At 43.7% G+C, this 17,446-nt stretch overlaps 1 protein-coding gene across 1 annotated transcript in view; it reads left to right on the top strand.

Annotated features, from left to right (window-relative positions):
* Positions 1-17,446, top strand: part of SHISA9 (shisa family member 9) — a 281,059-nt gene that overhangs the window by 250,210 nt on the left and 13,403 nt on the right. The window contains exons 3-4 of the mRNA XM_006776273.1: positions 4,927-5,082; positions 12,189-12,236. Of these exons, the coding sequence (XP_006776336.1) occupies positions 4,927-5,082; positions 12,189-12,236 (204 nt within the window). The remainder of the gene's footprint in view (positions 1-4,926; positions 5,083-12,188; positions 12,237-17,446) is intronic.

The following is a 17,446-nucleotide window of genomic DNA, read 5'->3' as shown; positions in this document are numbered from 1 at the left end:
CAAATGTCTGTTTAATAATTCTTGATCGCTGGCCTGAGACTGGTTTCAATATTTCTGAATATTCAGTGCCTGGAAGCTAGCACAAAATGATGATCTAAAACTGCCAGAAATTTGCTTCCTGTGGTTCTGAATGTGAAAGCAGGAACTTTGGGGCAGCCTCCTTTCTTCCTTTGTGAGGGATCACTTTGGTGAGCCTTCTCCGTCATACCCACTTACATTAAGTAGCTAGCTGCTGCCCTTGAGGTAGCTCAGGGCTTGGGAGAGTCATCCAAGAGCAAATACTTTATAATGGAATATTAAACATTCTGTTTAATAATATAAAAGGCTGTCCCAAGTGGTGAGGAACATCTATACAGATCTTTATTTTCTTTAATGAAGTGTTTAGCATTTCCCCTGACCTGCCTGGAAATAGGATTTGTGCCTAGTGGGTGGGATCTGGGAGTGAGGGAGCAAAGAGATGAGAGGAAGGGCTCCCACTGGCTGTTGGGCTGAGGAGGTCAACTCTGTAACTAGAGAGACTGGTGTTTGGAATCTATTTTCCAGGGGGAGAATGGGAGAGGAGGGGACTTCAACTCTATAACTAGAGAGACTGGTGTTTGGAATCTATTTTCCAGGGGGAGAATGGGAGGGGAGGGGACTTCCATTAAGACATTAGTTAATTAGCTTATGAATATCCTTGAGAATTCTGTATGCACTACCAAGGCAATTTGCTCTTTGAAATATCTACTGAAGCTCCGTAGAAAACTTCGTAGTATTACCTTTTGTATCTGACACAATCCTTAGAGCCCCATGGGCAGCCTCCCCTTTGGTCAGTTCCAGATAACAATCACACTAGTCAGAAGTCTACCTTGCAAGTGACAGTAATCCCAAAGCATACTAGCTTATTTAGAAAGGGGCTTCCCTCTCTCCTCTGCTTCTTGCCCATTGTCCTTTATTTCTTCACAATGGAAAATGCTTTTGTCCATGTGATAGATTCATACTCACTTGACTTCATGCATTCTAGCTCCTTGACACCAAAGGTTCCAAATAGAAAAATTCAGGGAAGAATTCTGATTGGCCCAGCCTAGATCACACACTCACTTCTGGCTTAGTCACTGAGAGAAGAAGAAGGTGTTGTGATTGGTTTGATTTGGGTCATGGGCTCACTTCTGTGGCTGAAAGGGTGAGGTACTGGCCTGATTTCTGACTGCCAGCTCTTACATCACTGAGTAAGAGTTTCTCTGGCCACTAGAGCTCACTCTCCTCACGAACAAGGCAGGTTGCACATGCTGAGGAATAACTGTCTCCTGGTCCTCAACCAATGACTAGTGGGAGTGAGTGTATAAATACTAAGGTGTTCCCTTCTCCTGGGGTGACAGAATTCTGAGACATGCACTCTACACCAACATACCAGAATGCCAGTGTGGAATTAAACTCCAGTTTACCAAGGTTGCTTCTTGCTTATCATTGCACTCTCTAGCTGCTTCTTTCTCTTCCCTGTTTCACGCCCCGCCCCACCCCCTCCACTTTACCAGCATTTCCTGAGATCATCTCCTGTTTGTGCTTCTTGCACTTGAGTCCTTATCTCAGTGACTTCTTCTGGGGAAACCCAAACTAAGGCAGTTACCATGATTGGCAGCTCATCCAGTGACTCAAATGGGGATGAGGAAGTGCCAGAGGAAGTGGTGGCTCTGAACTCACATAAACAAAGCTGTCCACTAGAAAAATATGTCATGAGGAGAAGCACAGAATGAGAACTTACATAAGCTACTTACAACTGGACCGACATTTGGGCACAAAAACATGTCTGGATGGCCATGCCCAGGGAAAGCAGGCAGACCTCCCCAGGAGGTTGATCTGGAGAGGAAAATGTCAAAGGACCTTGGGGTCCAGGGTCCAGTGATAGTTGGATCTTATGCAATATCTTTTCCTCCATTAATTCATTCATCTTAAGCCTCTCCTGCCGCAGCTGAATGTTAGCCAAAAATCTATCATGGAGAAGGATAGGGCTGCCTTCTCAGATGCTGGCCAGAGGCTGGGCACTTGGCTTATGTTTGATGGCATTTCCATTAGACAGTTGGGCTTGTGTGCTGGCCTGTGCATGGGCAGTGATAAAAATGCTCTCCTTATCTCTGTGTCTCAGCTGTGAAATCCCTGCCTCTTTCCATTTGGGTTTACTGGTTTCTGAAGCCCAACTCTTCCATGCATGCCATGGGTTGAATTGTCTAGGAGCAGCACTTAAGAGGGGTACAGGGCATGAGACTTGAGAGAGTGACTGTCAGGTAACACACACACGCACACACACACACACACACACACACACACACCTCTAAGCACACACACACACACACAAATATGAACACACACACACCTCTAAGGTTGTGAGAAAAACAAAATGTTAAAGATAAAGGAGCCACACTTAAGAATCTCAGATAAAGTCTAAATCTGGGGTGTCAAACTTCAGCCCTTGAACCAAATCCAGCTACCGCCTAGGTTTTTCAATAAAGTTTTATTGGCACAAAACCACACCCATCATTTACATGTTTATTCTGCTTTCTCGCTACAAGGGCAGAGTTGAGTAGTTACAACAGAGACTGGATGGCAAAGCCTACTTATTTATGATCCGGCTCTTTACAGAAAAGTTGCCAACCTCTGGGAGCTCTGTGGTATCTATTGCTCCATAATTCATCCCCACCTGAGACAAAGGCTGGTCTTTGGATCTTAATGTCAGCTGGACATTGGTCGCTGGCCACCCCAGGTGGTGAGGGTGAGGTGCATTAAGCGACCTAGAACTTGGGTGGTGGCTCCGATCAGCCTAGAGAGCAGTTTTCCAGATACTTGGAGCAGCTGTGAGCTGTTAGCAGCTGACACAGCAAGCTGGGAAATGGGTGCATGTCTGGGAATCTTCAGGGCACCATCTGCAGTCCTGCCATGTTTGTCTGGATCTGCACATGTGCTTCTTGAAGTTGGAGAGAACCTGTATTTCCGGCCTGAAATGGAGCCATAATTATGTCACCTAGACTCCTGTCTCCCATTTGACTCTCGCCTCTTGTTCATCCAACTCATTGCTCTCAGGGTGAGGAGGAAGCCCTTAAGGTTACTGGGTCCTGCCAGCCTCTCAGCCCCACTTGGTCCCACGTCGCTCACACCCTGCTCTGCAGCCATGCCTGGCTAGTGGCCACGGAGCATTCTTTCAGTGTCTGAGAATGAATGCACTGTTCCCTCCAACTCAGGACTTTCAGCCGTGCCGCTTCCTCTGCCTGCAACGCCCTCCCCAGCACCTTCTACCTCCCCACACTTGACTAACATCTAGATCTCCAAATCTCAACTCAGAGAACATTTCCTCAGAGAAACCTCTTGAATCTTCCCACGAATCTGATTTCACACAAGTAACCAGTACTCAGTTTGTGTGTCTTTTTTTTTGCAAACCATAGCACACAAAAATATGCATAGATTTTCTTTTATTCAACAAAAATGCGATGTTCTTTTAAAAAATATATTTTTATTGATTTCAGAGAGGAAGTGAGAGGGATAGAGAGAGAGAAACATCAATGATTAGAGAAAATCGCTGATCAGCTGCCTCCTGCATGCCCCACACTGGGGATTGAGCCTGCAACCTGGGCATGTGCCCTGACTGAGAATTGGACCATGACTTCCTGGTTCATAGGTCAATGCTCAACCACTGAGCCACACCAGCTGGGCAAAAAAATGCTATATTCTTTTCTTTTCTTTTTTCCTCTTAACAATATAAAACCATAAGAAACTATTCAGTTTAACATGGTTAACTGATTTTTAACTTATTGTTTTCTGGTGGATGAATGATATTTCATCATATGTATGTATGTATTATGTACATAATATGGATGTACAATAATTTATTTAAGAACTTTGTGAGCATGGATTATGTTCTAGTTCCTATGTTGGCTGGTGGGTGAATAACTTCCATATATGTGCATGTATATTTGCTATTTACCAATTACTACATAATTAAATTTAAATAGTGAATAGGAATAAGAGAATGAACATGCTCAAAATAACAAAGTAAAAGAAGTGAATGTTAAAATTTAAAAAATTATTTCCATATTGATAGGAGTTCAGATGGTTTCTCTATGTATGTGTTTTCACTTTACAAACAACAGTGCAATGAACATCTCTCAACAAATATCCTTACATCCTGGTGCTTATATTTCTGAAGGCTCAGTCCCTAGAAGTGGAATTATTTGATCAGCATGCACATGCACTCTAAATTCAGCACCCACTCCCAGATTCCTTTCTGCAAATGCGGCAAATCACACCAAATCCACCATCAGTGATGAGACTGCCCAGTTTCCAGCTTCCTTGCCAGTATTGGTGTCTTTCAATGTTTTCCATGTTTGCCCATCTCTTGGCAAAGGAACGGCTTCTCATCATTGTTCAGACTTGCATCTCCTTGACTATTATGAAGTTGATCATCTTCTTATTCATATATTGTTTTGATAACAAAAGTAGTCCCTCCAGGTCCTAGCCTAGTAGCTCAGTTGTGTAGAGCGTTGTACTGATAGGCCAAGGTTGTGGGTTTGATCTGCAGTGAGGGCTCATGCAAGACGCAACCAATCAAGGCATAAGTAAGTGGAACAACAAATCAATGTCTCCCCGTCTCTCTCTTCACCCCATACCTCTCTCTCTCAAATCAATAAATTAAAAATAGTCCCTACAATGATAGGACCTTGTGCTAATTTATGGTGGAGGTGGAGACTTTCTGGGCACATCCTTTGCCTTTATCATCTGTCCCCACCTGCTCTCCAGTGAGGACTGTGTTCCGTGGTTCCTGATGTGTCCGAACATCCATTGCTGTTCTCTCATGTCCCCAAAGGGTCAGAAGTTTTGGTCTCGATGAATACAGCAGTGGTGGGGTTGGCAGAAGGACCTGCGCTCTCTGTGACCATCTCCCTCTCTCTTCATTTCCAGACTCTACCCAGATGAACAACGCAGTGCCCACCTCCCCTTTGCTGCAGCAGATGGGCCATCCGCATTCGTACCCCAGCCTGGGCCAGATCTCCAACCCCTATGAACAGCAGCCTCCTGGCAAAGAGCTCAACAAGTATGCCTCCTTGAAGGCCGTCGGTAAGTGCTATTTTGTTTCTCCTTTCCTCTTTCTTCTCTACTTTGCTGTTCCATCCAGATCTTTCTCTCTCTCCAACTTTTTTTCAACTCCTTTTTCCATTCTTCTAATCTCCCCTTTCTTCATCCATCTATCTCTCAAAATCTCTCTCTTCTTTCTTCTGTCTCTTTTTCTATCATCTATCATCTGTCTTCTATCTATCTATCTATCTATCTATCTATCTATCTATCTATCTACCTATCTATCTATCATTCTACCTACCCACATATTCTGGATTTATCTACCTGGGATATAGTTTACTAAGGATCAGACCCCTCAGATGCTTTCTGTCTGACCCAGGTCAAGTTCATCCTGGCTGTGTGGTGCAGGATGGGTGGGCAGCACATGTTGGGGCTGTTACCTGGGGAGGAGGATCCGTATGCTCATCAGGTCTCACTGACACCTCAGCCCCGTCTGCATCTACCATCTGTCCTGGTGAATCCTCAGGGAATCTAACATAGAATCCAGGGCATGGAGTCTCTGAATGCCTTGCCCTTTAGTGGACAGCATTCATCTTCACACAGTCATTCTATCTCTGAGAAGTGGGTGCACATCACGTTCCCATCCTAGGAAGCTTCCGCTCTTCAGGATGTAAGCATTTCCTGGGACAGGCAGCCTGGAGCTGCTACTAACCGAGTTCTTACCAAGTGAGAGACATTGCACTGGGCCTTTTGACCCTGTCTCATTTCCTCACAGTGATCCAAAGAGGAAGGCCAGTTATGGTTCCAATTTTCTGATTAGGAAACTAAGACTCAAGGAGGCTAATTGAACTTGCCCCACATCAAGCCGCTGTGGGCGACAGAGCTGAGACTTGAACCTGTGTTTTTATTACTCTGGAGCCTATGCTGCCCTCCCACAGCCCTCCGGTCCATTCCCCAATCAGACATGAGGGAGTGTGACAGTGACCAAGGATCTTCAAGAATGTATTCCTGACAGAGTCCTATTGGGTGACAGCAACAGCCACGGCTAAGGCAGACTTGGAGCAAACAGAAGACCCACGGACCACGTGATTTCTTTTATTATCAGCTTCTTATCCTCTTTTCTTCTCCCACTGCCAAGGCACTCATTAGAGATGGAGTGGGAACGCTTGCTGATCGATTCCAGTGTGAACTATCCTAATTCCATTATAGAACTCACACCAGAAACCCAAGCACAGACACTGTCACGTGTCTATGACGCTTGTGGTTGCCATGGTCTACAAACATCGGACTCACAAAACGACCACATTGGTGCCCAGCAGACAGCCAGGCACATACTAGGAGCTTAGTAAGTGTTTGAGCCAGAACTCTATCTTTAGGAATTCTTGTTCCCTGATCTCCTAGGATTTCCAAATGGAACCCTGCAAAGATGGGTTGAGCCAAATTTATAATACCAAGGTCGCGGGCTGTGCATACTGACGCAGGCTTTTTTAAATCTGAAGCTTCATAAGACCTTACCTACCAGTCCCCTATGCTTCATGTTTAATTTCTACACTCAACTGAACCCTCATCCACATCTCATGACTACAGATTCCTCTATTCCATACTGTGTGTCTGCACAGCACATACATCTTAAGCATGTTCAAATAGACACAGATAACACTAGGAAGGGATGAGGGCTATTGCCTAGGAGAGGAAGAGTCAGGGCATCTGTGTCGATGCAACTGTGGAAGCCTCGTACATTATTTGATGGCCTGCCTCCTGTTCCGAGCCTTGCATTTAGGTCATAAATAGTGTCTGCTCTTAATATTTGATTCCTTTCTTGGCACAAAAAAATCAGTCCAGATGCTTTATCTTTTGGAACTGGTCACATTACCCTAAACAACTCATTTGTTTAACTTAGGCTCAGCGTCTCATCCCCCCTCAAAACCAGTAGCTCTTTGGGTAAATAATGGATACATGTTGCCACAGAGTTCCTTGATTTCAGAGTGCAGGATTTATGCATCCTGCAGAGCAAATGTCTGCAGTGCATTTGGAATTAAATCTGCAGTATGACAATTTATTTGACACTCTTTGAGTAACCTTTCCTTCTCAAAGTAAGGACTCCTAAAATGTTTGTTGAATGAATGAATGAGCTTGTATTTGACAAGAATCAAAGAATAGCTTAGTAGGAATAGAGCCACACCTCTATATCCTCTAAAACTTGTGAAGGATCTCACTTGGGGAATACTCCCTAATCCTGGATATGATTAATGGGCCCTCTTGCTTCTTCTCTGACTATTGTGGGGGTTTAAAGATAGTTTTGGGAATCTCTAGTGAGTGGAAGTCCACTGAGGAGCTGACTGAGGGACTGCCTGACTCAATGGGTTACCAGGAGTCCAGGATCTGCCTGCACAAATGGCATGCAAATCCCATAATAAACGTTATTTCAAGGGTTCTTTATTAAGTCATAATGTGACCATGGTGTGAATGATGGGATAACATTTCATTACTGAAATCATTACTACCCAGGAGAGAAGTTGTTTAAAAAATGTTTTGCTGTTAAAAGCTCAGCAACCTCTGATAACCAGACTTATTTTATAAAAATGTCAATTCAGTAAATAAGAGGAGACTTGGACAGGTTTTATGGTGAACTGCCAAGTTTAAAAATACCGCTGAAAAATAAATTTCTCCTGGTGGCTTTTATATCCAGAACATCAGGTGAGGTAGGTGGTCACTGAAACCCTTCGACCCAAGTTCCTGCATTTGAAAAATGAGGAGGCTGAATTATATGGTCTCCAGGCACCGCTCTAATTTTAAAATTAGAAAGTTAAACAATCTCACTCATTCTAGTTATTACAATATCTAGTTATTACAGTATGGGCCATTAAATTGTCCCATTCATTCAATTCCAACTCTGGGGAGAAGAGGGTAGTAATTGTTGGTTGTTCCTTTTAATTTAATTTTTTTGGTTTGCTTGTTAAAACACACTCACTCATGTTTAAAGAGAGCTCTTTTCTCTCTGTAATTCAGGAATTATAACATTTGCTTTTATATAGCATGTGACTGCAGAAGCATCTCTGTTCCCAAGGGATTCACTGCCCAGTTATCGGTAAAGATCATTTCCCACCACATGTTAGGGAAATGTCAGAGGCGAAACCTCATCGGACTCTGTACAAGAATGAGGGATGGAATTGACTTATCATATGTTCATTCATTCACTCATTCATTCAATCAATCATCCATTTATTCATTCCCCAAACATTTAATCTGATACCCCTTTTTCATAGGTTTCATTGAGGCATGAACCAAGTCTGCCCCATGCATCAGTGTATCCCAGGCATCTAGCTCCATGTGGGGAACTTGATGAGTGATCCCGCTATATATTTGTAAAAGTGGTGAATAATACCATGTAATCCCACATCAAGTCAGGAGCAGGAGGTGATCAGCAAAAGATGGCAGAATGGCATCTGCAACATGGCCTCTGCAAGTGGTCAGGACTGAGTTTAAGATCTAGTTCAGACATTTATCAAGTAACTGAAGAAATTGCTTAACCTCCTCAGGTCTCAGTTTCCCCATCTGTAAAATGGAGATTAAAAATGTACAGCTAATGGTTAGGTGGGAAGATTTAATGATACAGTGCACGGAAAGTGCTTGACCTGGTCTATAGTCTGGCCTCAGTAAATTCTGCCACACATTTAAGAGTTGTTTGTTGCTCATATTTTTCCCTGAATCTCCAAGGTACACTGGTGCCTTGATTAACACGCAATTTCCCAGATTGCACTTTGAAGGAAGTAGGTAGATCCATATCCTTCCCGCTAGTTCAGTGGTTCTCAACCTGTGGGTCGCGACCCCTTTGGTGGTCAAACGACCCAGGGTCGCCTAAGACCATCCTGCTTATCAGATATTTACATTATGATTCCTAACAGTAGCAACATTACAGTTATGAAGTAGCAACGAAAATAATTTTATGGTTGGGTCACAACATGAGGAACTGTATTTAAAGGGCCAGAAGGTTGAGAACCACTGCTCTAGTTGGATGGTAAAGACGTGCCTGAAAGCTAACTCACTTTGGGAATTTCATAAAACAAACAAGCAAGTAAGCAAATGGCAGATGACTTTTCAGAGGACCAATAAAGAGGCAGCCCAAACCTCTTTGCCCGCTCCATCTATCTCCTGGACAGTGAAGACCCATGCCCAGGTGAAGGGCTACGGTCTATCAAAGAAGGATTCGATTTCACTCAAGTAATCCTCTTACTAAGTCAGGAATGTGGGTCCAAGCATTTTAGAAATGTTTTCCCCAAGATGGAAGTCAAGAGGTGTGTCTGATGATACGCTGAGCCAAAATGTTGCCTAAAAATCTAGGTAAGCACCCAAGTTCTCTGACCTGAGCCACCAGTGTGAGGGGTGGTTACAATGTGAAGACTCATTGTATGGTTCCTCATAGGTCAGTCCTTATAAGACAGAGGGGTTTGTCAAAATATCCCTAAGCATCACCTGATAGTTCAGAGAGGGGTGAATCCTGCCTCCTGAACTAGAAAAGGCTCACCATTTTCTGCAATTCCTGGTGGATTTTGCCAACAGAAGACTGCCCCCACATTAGCATTCATCTCCCATAGGCCCAAAGTCTAGTTTCTCCTCTAGGTGTCTGTCTGAGACTTTAAATCCTCAGCCACCAAAGGTTCCCAAGCACGTGCCCTTTAGATGCTTCAGTGCAACTTTGGTTGCCTAGTGAGAGAGACAGGATGTACCAGCATGACTGATAGAATGCTGTGCGTGGTGCCTTTGTTTTTAATTCAAAATTTTAATAAGAAAATATTTTCTCTGTTGCTGTTTGACAAGACGATGGACTATTTTTGCTGGAACCGTGTTACATTTTCCAGTAGCACTTCTTAAAGCCACAGTAACAATGCATTTAGACATGTGGAAATTGCTTTTTCCCTTTTTTTTTTTTTGGTGTGAAAACCCTAAATGATGCATACAGGCCTCACCCATGAAATGACCTCTGTTAGTTTATTATTTTGTTTAAAGTTACGGCAGAAAGGGAGCTGGCATCTTTGAACGCCCAAACAGTATACCTCTGTGTTGTTCAGTGTTTTACAGATGGGGAAAGAGAGGCTGTGTATAGTTAAGTGATTTTCCCAAAGTCACACTTTTGTAGATGACAGAGATAAGAGTCATATTTAGGATTTCCTGATGCAGAATTCTATGTTCTTTCCACAAAACGACACTGTCATCCAGAGAGCAATTTCTGGCATCAGAAGGATATAACCAGCCAAAAAAATAAATAAATAAAAGGTGGGGGAGGTCCATTCTCCTCTTTTGTAGGGGGAGACTTAGTAAGGTGTTAATTGCTTTTCATTGTTTGAAGGCAAAATTTGCCCTGTGATGCTGAGTATAATTGAAATATATTTAATGTATATTATAGTTCAAGTATAATTTACACATAATTAAATACACAGATCATAATTTTACAATAGTGTGATTATTAAAATATACACATACTAGGGTAACCAACATCCCAGTAAAGATAAGAAATATTTTCATCTCCCAGAAAGCTCCCTCATGTCCTCTTCTTCTCAATGCCTTAGGTCCATCCCTTTTAAATAGGAATTTAATTTTTCACACCCAAAATGCTAATGTCCACTAGGGCCAAGTGCATAGTGAAAGCTTACCTCTATGTTTTGATAGCCCACGTGCCCGCTGAGTAAGTGTCCTTATTAACAATGGATTTTATGAAACAAAATTTGTCAGAGCGAAGCCCTGTCTTGGGTAGTAGGGACAGAGGTGACCATAACAAGGTTCCTGTCTTCAATGCAAACAGTGATGGCTTTGACCGGGGGTGACAGGGCCTCCTTGAGGCCAGTGACTCAGTGACTTGGTGAGGCTTGTGTCCACCCTCAGAGGACGACTGGGCCAAGTAACTTTTCCAAGTGGCAAAGACCCCAGCTCAGAGGAAGAAGAAACAGGAAGTCATCCTGGGCGGGTTCCACTTAATTTTAACTTGTTACTCTTCTCCTGTCACTCCAATTTCCCCTCTGTTGTGAGTGATGAGGGTGTAGAATTCAGATCCACAGGGGGAATGTGGCAATTTGAGTGTCCTTTGGAATGCCTGTGAGGCCAACCGGAACTGTTTAAGTGGGGACAGATTTGTGCTCTGTAATCATTCAGATCACAGACTGTTCCCTGCGTCTCCTCTCAGCTGGCAGTCTGACGTGTCTCTGGAAACTTTAGAGAAATGTTGAGGGCTTGGTCTTTCCTGGTTGATTCCTAAGAAAGAGAAGCTGGTGGTGCACACTGATTGGTCAGACCTGTAGCCAATGGGCAGAGGCTGCTGCAAAGACATGTGGGCAGGTTTGCCCCGCTTTGAGTAAAACCCTATCTTACAGAGAAAGCCTACCAAGGACAGGTTAGGGGTGTGCAGCCAGAGCCATCTTTTACTTTATGAAAGGGGTCCCCCTGGAGTCCTGCTAACAATGTGAGAGTCCCCCAGGGCTCATTCGGAACCTCTGAAATGGAATTCAATTTGGAGAAATTGATTTATAATAAAAATTCTGGGCATTATGGAATTCTCAATTCACCAGCTTAGCTTTTAAGGGAATTTCCATACCTTAGGAAAAGTGACTCCTTGGAGAAACTTGAATTCATTCATTCATTCATTCAACAATATTTTTTCAAACACAGCTGCAGTCAGCAGGGTCTGCCCCTACCTGGAATTTGACGCTAATAATGCACCCCACCCCCTTTTCAGGAGGGGGATTGCTGTAAAACAGGATCAAAATGTATCCCTTGTCAGCACAGTGTTGTCGTCATTAACCAAAGTCACCCCATCTAAACAGATTTTTCTCTGTTTGTTAGAGGGTTGAGATTTAGAGCTACTCACTGTCTAAGAATTCTCTCTCCCTTTACGTTACTGAAAATATCTAGGCCTTTTGCAAGGGGCTTCTTTTGATCCTCTGTGGGCTTTGTCTTGAAACTGCTTCAAGACCTTGCAGAAAGAGATGCCCACGTAACTTCATTTGCACATTTGGTCCTGCGCCCTGTTCCCTGTGTCCCCTGAGGCCTGTCCCCCTTGGAGCCTCCAGCTGGGGCCGCCAGCAGCACCTGGATGTGAAGACACAGCGAAACCGAAGCAAGAAACAGATCAGCATCTCTCCATTGTTATTTTTTAGGAAGTTCTGATGGTGACTGGGCAGTGGCGACACTTAAGTCACCAAAAGGTACCGAACGGTGTTCTGTAGCTTGTTTGTACAGGTGTTGTCAGACTTGACATTACTCAGTGAAGGCACAGAGAGTCCTAGTGTCCATGTGTGACTCAATGCAAACGTGTGTCTGTGTTGGGTGGACCTGCAAGCCCGTCTAAGCGTCTAGGTTCTAGTGTATAGATGTTGTGTGTGTGTGTGTGTGTGTGTGTGTGTGTGTGTGTGTGTGTGCCGGGCCCATTGTTGAAGAATTACTACTTCTCGCTTTCCAATATTCATTGCCTGAAGGAAAATGTCACTTTCAGAAACCATCCTAGATAAGACCTCTGGGAAATGTTGCTTTGTCTCAGACAACATGGCAAAACACAATGTAAATTAATGCAGGAAAAAACACAACTTTCGAGGGAGAGATAAACAGATAGATAAACAGAGAGAAAACATTCCCAGGATCATTGGGAATGATTAGGCTTTCAGAGTACAGAACGCTATTTTCAACTTTGCTAAGGTAGCATCAAAAGTTAAGGAGTTGGTCTACTGGGTGAGCAGGAGGTGGATAGAGCTTGTTAATTCCTTACTATGTGCCACGCAGAGTGCTTTGTTATCATTTAATCCTCCCATATCCCAGTGGGGTAGGTGTTGTCAATCCCCTTTAGAGGAGATTGGCTTGCCTACAGTCGCAGGGCTGCTAAGTGGTAGAGCTGTAATTTACACCCGTGTCTCTCTGACTGTAATGCCTAAGTTATTTCCCATGGTGTGATGGGAGCAGCTCTTTTCAGAACAGACTGGAAACTTGGTTCTCTTCTTTCTTCACTCCGGTGCTTTGTTGGGTCGGTGGTGGGGAGAATGTAGGTGACCCAAAGAGGTTGAAGTAGAACTCTTTCATGACCTTGAACAGGGGAAACTTGAAGACATAGCAGGGCTTTAGGCAGATTCCTAGCAGCACCAGTTTTGCATTCTCAAAAGCTAGATCTGGTTTCCAAGTGGAGACTGGATTAGGAGAGAGTGGACTGGCATTGGTGACACCCACTGGGAGGTGCCTGCCATCACCCAGGTGGGCGGTAACCTGAACTGGGGCTGGTAGAGGAAGGAGAGAAGAAAATGGGGGTAGAAGAGTAATTAAGAAACTGGAATACAGTGAATGAGTGGATGTAAGTGGGAAGGAGGGAGTTGTGGGCCAACCAGTGGTTCTCACATTTGAGCCATTTGAGTGCATGCACGTCAGCCTACCCTGAAGGGTTGTTAAAATGCAGATTCCTGGGCCCCACCAGAGATTGCTATTCACCAGCCTTGGGTGGGTTGAATCGCTAACAGATTCTAAGGTGATGTTGATGCTGCTGGTCCGGGGACCACACTTTGAAAATCACTGCGATTGGAAATGACCCTTTGATCAGGTTTCCGGCTATCCTGTGGGCTGAGGGTTCTGAAGAGAAGAGCTTGAGCAGGGTCCCAGAGGCTCAGAAACAACCTGAGCTCTGGGTGGGGCGGGGGGAGGGGAGGTGAGAGGGGCTGCACTGCATTCCCTTATTAGGAGCCAGAGCTTTAGATCCTCGTGTCTAATGAGAATCCCTTGGCGACTCAGTTGTTGCCAACCACTGAGGGAGATTTTCGGGTCTTGCGTTAGATAATAACTAGTCACATGTCAACATCCATTTTTAGAAATGCAAACAATTTGGAACATGACAGACCTACTAATTTGAGGCATAAACTTTTTTCCTCCCCTGTGAAAAACAAAGCCATTATGAGTCCCGTGACAGCATCAGGAGGCAGTCAGCATCCCTGTCCGTATTATCAGCCTGTTGTCTGATGCATTTAGAAAATAGTTCAAGCTGGGTCAAAACCAAGGCTTGGAAGCTGTTTTTCTATGCAAACGGAGCTAATTTCACCTATCCTGCTAACTGCATCTGTTTTTTTTTTATCCTGGCCTATATAGGGAAGAGAGAAGGGGGCCCAGAGAGGGCCAGGTCGAGTTCCCCGGGGGTCACTGATCTTCCTCTAGCTAGCGTCTAGCCCAGTGATGGCAAACCTTTTGAGCGCGGCGTGTCAGCATTTTGAAAAACCCTAACTTAACTCTGGTGCCGTGTCACATATAGAATTTTTTTGATATTTGCAACCATAGTAAAACAAAGATTTATATTTTTGATATTTATTTTATATATTTAAATGCCATTTAACAAAGAAAAATCAACCAAAAAAATGAGTTCGCATGTCACCTCTGACACCCGTGTCATAGGTTCGCCATCACTGGTCTAGCCTGTAGACCTGAGTCTCAAGTCACCATGAGGCATAATAACAAGATTGGGGAGTTTGTTGGCTCCCATACTTGCCACCTTCTTGAAAGGAAGACATAAGCAGGGAGTGATGGGCTTAGCCTCAGACATGCCTGGGTTTCAAGTGTGGCCCCTTTGTTTGGTATTCTTGTTACCTTCAGCAAGTCACTCAACCAATCTGCGCCCCTGTTTTTTGTAAGAATGAGATGAGACATTGTGTACAACACATGCCACAGGGCCTGGCACGTGGGAAGTCTATATGCATGAGGGCCATGACTGGTATCATTACTGTTACTATCAGGTGAACTAATGAAAGGTTCTGAAAAATCCCGTGTCATAAACACACCAACTTTGTATAAACCACCGTTTTCTGACCAATTTCGACGTCCGATCTCTTCTCTTCAGGAAAATCAGTTAGTATTTTACCATCCAATGGCGGGAATGTTGCTAGCAACTCACTGTGGGGACATAGGGAATGAGCCAATAAGAAGGCAGAGGGGTGAGTGTCACCTGGGGAGGCTGGATAAGGAAGGGGTAGCTGTGGAGGAGAAAGAACAAGATCCCACATTGACTGTAAGTCACTTTGGAAGGGAATCATATCTGCCAGCATAGGAAATGATAACAGCATACCAGTTTGCACTATTCACTTATTGCTACTTAAGGTCTCCCATGAAGGTCGCCCCCCTAGTGGTCCTGCTATTGATCCACCCATTCCCAACCCTGAGAAGTCTTGGCATATTCTTTTAAAATCCAGGACAGAAGACACCACCACCTCAAGCCCAGGAGACTCTACTAATCACAATAGAAAGGAACGTCTTTTGAAATCTATTTATTTTGCAAAACGAATCCTCGAACCTGACACTGAACTTGGGGAAAACTGCCAGCACAGTACTGTGATGTGATCGCTCTGGCTCAGATTAGAATCAGGCTGTACGCTCTTGTGCAAGCCATTCACATACCCAGAACATCCATTTCTACCATTTCCAAAGCAGAGGCGATGATAATATCCACCCTCCATCAGGGTTGGGAGAGTAATTTTATGAGACAATGCAAGTAATACACTTCAATGAAGACAATGAAGAAAATACATTTCCCTCAACCTTTCTGCTTTTACAGATGAAGGAACTGACTTAAATGCGATAAATGATGTTGCTCAAAGTTACACAGGAAAATGACATCACACCCAGGACCAGGACTCAGACTTCAAAGAATGGCTTAACGACTTGATCCAAAATTACTGGAGATGCTTGTTAGAAGTGCAAATCTTATACTTGGGTGAGGGGGCCTCCACATTTTTCATTCACTTTTTAAAGTACACCTTCTAGATAAATTCTATGTACACTAAAGTTTGGACCTACTTTTTCTAAGACCCAATCATAGATGCAAACACAATTTTCCCTCAAACACCATTTTCTCACATGCCAGCCCGCCTCCAAACATGATTACTTATGTTCTTTGCTGAAGTAAAACTGTTTTCTTAGTTGGAGTTTGAGCTGGAAGGTAAGGATGCTGGAGATGGACAGTCTTGGGTTAGCTGTCCTGCTCTGCTACTTATCAGCTGTGACAGAATAATTTGGCAGCCAAGTTACTTTATATCTCTGGGCCTTCATTCTCATCTGTCACAGGGAAAAAATGATATTGCCTTGCCACCTATCTTAAGAGGGTCTAAGTGAGATAATGTTGGTGAAATGGCTAAAGCAACGTCTAGTACATAGTAGGTACTCAATAAATCTTAGTTATTTCCTTTTTTCCCAAGAAAACGGGTATCATTTAGTGATAAATGTGCATCCATGAGATGCCAGAGAAGGCGCAAGGCAGAGAGAATGTGTAATTTGGGCTTCAGTTCTGCTGGAGTGCACACCTCTTGGGGGAAGAACTCACCTGAAAGCAGCCGTAAAACATTACTTCATGAAATTCAGGCTTTTGAAATTTTCTGATTTGGATTATTGGTTTTCTCATCAGCAGTAGGGTACAGAGCGGGTGGAGGATAGGAAGGTGATTTTCTTTTTTATTAAATAAAAACCAAATCCCACCAGCTCCTGAGTTTGACCTCTTCTGAAAAGCACACAGCATGCACTGGAGTTTCGATGAGCTTCCTTGGGAACCTAGGGGATGAAATGAGTCAGTGGAGGAGATTCTCTGCTTTGCAGAAAATTCCATTGCAGCAAGATTGCAACAAGCATTTGAGTAGTTTGGAAGTCTATCTCTCTAAGGCTAAGCCAACCAGATCATGTCATTTCAAACTTCCCCAGCACCTTGCATGGTGCCCACAGCACACAGAAGATATTCAGTGTACACACTATTAGTAAATTATTAAGTGAAGCTGGGCATCCTATTGTCTTTTCTGAAGAGGTGCTGGGAATTAGCAGAAAAATCAACCAGATAGAAGTCAGGAGAACTGTATTATAGACTCAGGGCTGCTTCTACCCAGTTGGGTGTCCTTGAACTTCAGTTGCCTCTACTATAAAATGGAAAGTTTGGATCACTGATCTCATTAACCCTCTTTATGTCTGAGTAAAAATACTGAGCTTTGCTTTGATTGGTTTGCCTTATCATGTGTCTGCCTCTGAACAAATTGTTATGGTAAGAACAATGAGATGATTTTTTTATAGCCACTGGGTAATACTTAAGGGGTAGGGGAGTAGAGAGGTATATCATCCAGACCCCATAGACTATGAATAGAGGAGAGGTGGATCCTCCCTGAAAACTGGGGCTTTTCCTGGAAGTAGGGTGAATGAATGACTAGTATTTGTATCAGTTATCTAATGCCACAATAGTGTTGTGTGGCAAGTGACCTCAAATCTCATGCCTTAAAAATGATTTAGTTCAGCATTTATTGAGATCAAGAGTCTATGTGCCAGGGATTTATGCTGATGTGGGAGGTTCTTCTGATCTCAGGTGAGTTTGCCCATGTATCTGAGAGTTGGTTAGGTGTTGGCTGATCTAGACTGTTTAGCAGGA

Source organism: Myotis davidii, unplaced genomic scaffold (assembly GCF_000327345.1).
Source record: "Myotis davidii unplaced genomic scaffold, ASM32734v1 scaffold209, whole genome shotgun sequence".
NCBI classification, from domain to species: Eukaryota; Metazoa; Chordata; class Mammalia; order Chiroptera; family Vespertilionidae; genus Myotis; species Myotis davidii.
This window is presented reverse-complemented; position numbering and strand designations above follow the sequence as displayed.